Source organism: Cryptomeria japonica, chromosome 4 (assembly GCF_030272615.1).
Source record: "Cryptomeria japonica chromosome 4, Sugi_1.0, whole genome shotgun sequence".
Taxonomy (NCBI): Eukaryota; Viridiplantae; Streptophyta; class Pinopsida; order Cupressales; family Cupressaceae; genus Cryptomeria; species Cryptomeria japonica.
This window is the reverse complement of record NC_081408.1, coordinates 5,247,735-5,250,814: the sequence shown is the minus strand read 5'-3', so window position 1 is coordinate 5,250,814 and position 3,080 is coordinate 5,247,735. Positions and strand designations below refer to the sequence as shown.

General features: G+C 35.9%; 1 protein-coding gene across 1 annotated transcript; it reads right to left on the bottom strand.

The window, feature by feature from the left end:
* Positions 1-581: 581 nt before the first annotated feature.
* Positions 582-2,551, bottom strand: LOC131050005 (uncharacterized). The gene is made up of 2 exons (XM_057984130.2): positions 2,230-2,551; positions 582-1,983 (listed from the first exon to the last, which is right to left on the bottom strand). Exons 1-2 carry the CDS (start codon positions 2,467-2,469, stop codon positions 799-801), a joined length of 1,425 nt encoding a protein of 474 aa, XP_057840113.2. The 5' UTR covers positions 2,470-2,551; the 3' UTR covers positions 582-798.
* Positions 2,552-3,080: the final 529 nt, after the last annotated feature.

The following is a 3,080-nucleotide window of genomic DNA, read 5'->3' as shown; positions in this document are numbered from 1 at the left end:
CCGAGAAGCTTTCTCACTGTGTTTTTTCCCTTGTTGGGCTTTCCATGGAAATCTAGTGTTATGGTTGTGTATTTTTTTCCTTGCAGTAAGATAGGTAATTTTGATATAAAGTTTTTGATCAAATTAATAAATTGATTAAGTTCTTATTCTCACCCTGAGAACTCTTTTTTGTTCAACAACTGATTAAGTAGATTTTTATAAATTAATTAAATTTCAATTGCTTTAGAATAATTTACCATATATTATATAAAATGTTAAAAGAATAAATAAATGCACTGAAGTAGTGAATTGTCTAGTATTCTAATGAGTCTAAAGCTATAATTGATTATTTTGAAATAGATTTTACCATAATTGGTGAAAGGTAAATAGTTATGAAACTTTTAATTGGGATGGTTAGATAATTATGAACAACCATATTGACTAGTGTATCTACTACCTTTTTTAAATGATTAAAGCTTGAGAATTCCAAATTGATGAAGCTCCCTCATAACAAATGGTATGGAAAACAACATACCACCACCAAACTCATATATTTTTAAAATAAATAAAATCTTTATTAACCAATTTTAATGAGACAATCATACAAATATTGATATCTTTGCATTTAAATAGCTTATTACAAAATATTACACAAACATTAAACCATACCTAGAGTCTTCTTCAATTGCCTTGTCATGACTACAAGGATCGACTCTCAAAATCATTTAGAAAAAAATATAGTACTCTTTAGACACATCTTAAGAAATAAAGCATAGAACACACACGATACATATAACATATGGCGATGTGTACTTGCATCTACTGGACTTTTCCTTCGCCATGGTGGCCAGGAAGCTTCCCCTTTATCTTATCAATCAATCCTTTCTTCCCATGTGTCTCCTGGCGCACCTCTTCCCCTTGTCCAAGAGAATTTTTATTTTCTTGTTTCTCTTGATGCGTCTCTTGTCCTTCTTTCTTATGTCGAGGAAACTTCTCCTTTATCTTATCTATAAACCCTCCCTTCTCTTGTTTCTCTTGATACACCTCTTCCTCTTCCTTTTTCTGTTCAGGGAGCAATTTATTTTCTTGTTCCTCTTTATACATGTCTTCCTCTTGTTTCTTTTGTCCAGGGAACTTCTCCTTTGTCTGATCCATAAATCCTCCATTTTCTTGTTTCTCTTGATGCACCTCTTTCTCTTCCTTTTTCTGTTCAGGGAGCCATTTCTTTTCTTGTTCCTCTTCATACATGTCTTCCTCTTCTTTCTTCTGTCCAGGGAACTTCTCCTCTATTCTATCCACAACTCCTCCCTTCTCTTGTTTCTCTTGATACACCTCTTCCTCTTCCTTTTTCTTTTCTGGTACCTCTTCACGCATATCCTCTTCTTTCTTCTGTTCAGGAAACCATTTCTTCTCTTGTTCCTCTTCACGCATATCTTCATCTTTTTTCTTCCCTTCAGGGAACCATTTCTTCTCACGTTCTCCTTCCTGCATGTCTTCCTCTTCTTTTTTTTGTCCAGGGAACCATTTCTTCTCTTGTTCCTCTTCGCGCATATCTTCCTCTTCTTTCTTCTGTTCAGGGAACCATTTCTTCTCGTGTTCCTCTACTCGCATGTCTTCCTCTTCTTTTTTCTGTCCAGTGAACCATTTCTTCTCTTGCTCCTCTTCACGCATATCTTCCTCTTCTTTCTTCTGTTCAGGGAACCATTTCTTCTCGTGTTCCTCTACTCGCATGTCTTCCTCTTCTTTTTTCTGTCCAGGGAACCATTTCTTCTCTTGTTCCTCTTCACGCATATCTTCCTCTTCTTTCTTCTGTTTAGGGAACCATTTCTTCTCATGTTCCTCTTCACGCATGTCTTCCCCTTCTTTTTTCTGTCCAGAGAACCATTTCTTCTCTTGTTCCTCTTCACGAACATCTTCCCCTTCTTTTCTATGTCCACCAAGCTTCTCCTTCAGTCCTTTCTTCTTTCTCTTCTCGCCCCCTTCTCCTTCTTCCTCATCGCTCGGCTATAAACACATTCATCCATTTCATTAGATAAATCAAACCAAATAATTCTAGAACCCATAAAGATCCACCAATTTCCGTAACATGATAATCTAAACACTCATTCATAAAAATGAAATAAAAGAATACAAGATTTCTTGAAATAGACTTTAAGAGTAAACACAAAAAGAACTTACAGAGATGGAGGAAGTAAAAGAATACAAGAGTTCTTGAAATAGACTTTAAGAGTAAACACAAAAAGAACTTACAGAGATGGAGGAAGAGCTATTAGTACGATTCAGCTTTCCCTCTTCTGTCTTCTTCTCATCCTCAGCATAGGGTTTGTCTTCCTCCACGCAGTCTTGATAAACAGGTGGAGGACAAACCTCGGCTACGTTGGCATGCCCCTCTTCCTCCTGCTGCTGCTGATCAGTTTCCGCTTCTTTCTTCTTCCCGAACATTCCAAACAGACCACGACTCTGCTGCTCTGGTGCATTTGAATCCGCCATAATTGCAAATTCTAAGCTATGAAAGAATTATAACAATACAAGATAGACAAATTTGACCGTCAAAATAGTTTGATCAAATAACTATATGGGAATAGAGATTTATAGTGCTGAACTAGGAATGATTACGCGCTCTCTATAGTTGCTTAGATGCCACGTAAACTTGTAAGTCGGTGATACAAATATCAAGTTTTTTGATATTTTGTTAGATTCCTATAGAGCTTTATTCGCCCCGCTGTCCATAAAATTCTCTAGAATTCTCTTCTACGTTTGCTTTTTGGAACCGACCTTAAACGTAAGATATTATGTGTTTGACAATGGAAGTATACCTACCAGTCATCAGAACAGCTGGTTCATATCCAGCTGGTTTTTAAAAGTATGTGGCATTGGGTCCGCTTTAAAATGTTCAAAGTCTCATATGTTTAACTCTTTCAATTTCTTACTTTTATGCCCTCCGTGAGTTCTCCATCCACATATATATTGTGAATATTTTTTTTACTTTATTTTTACATAAAATAAAGACACATTCACAAAGTCTAATGGGATAAAGTCTAGAATAAAGACAAATAAAAAGTAGGATGGTATAAAGACACATTCACATAGTCTAATGAGAT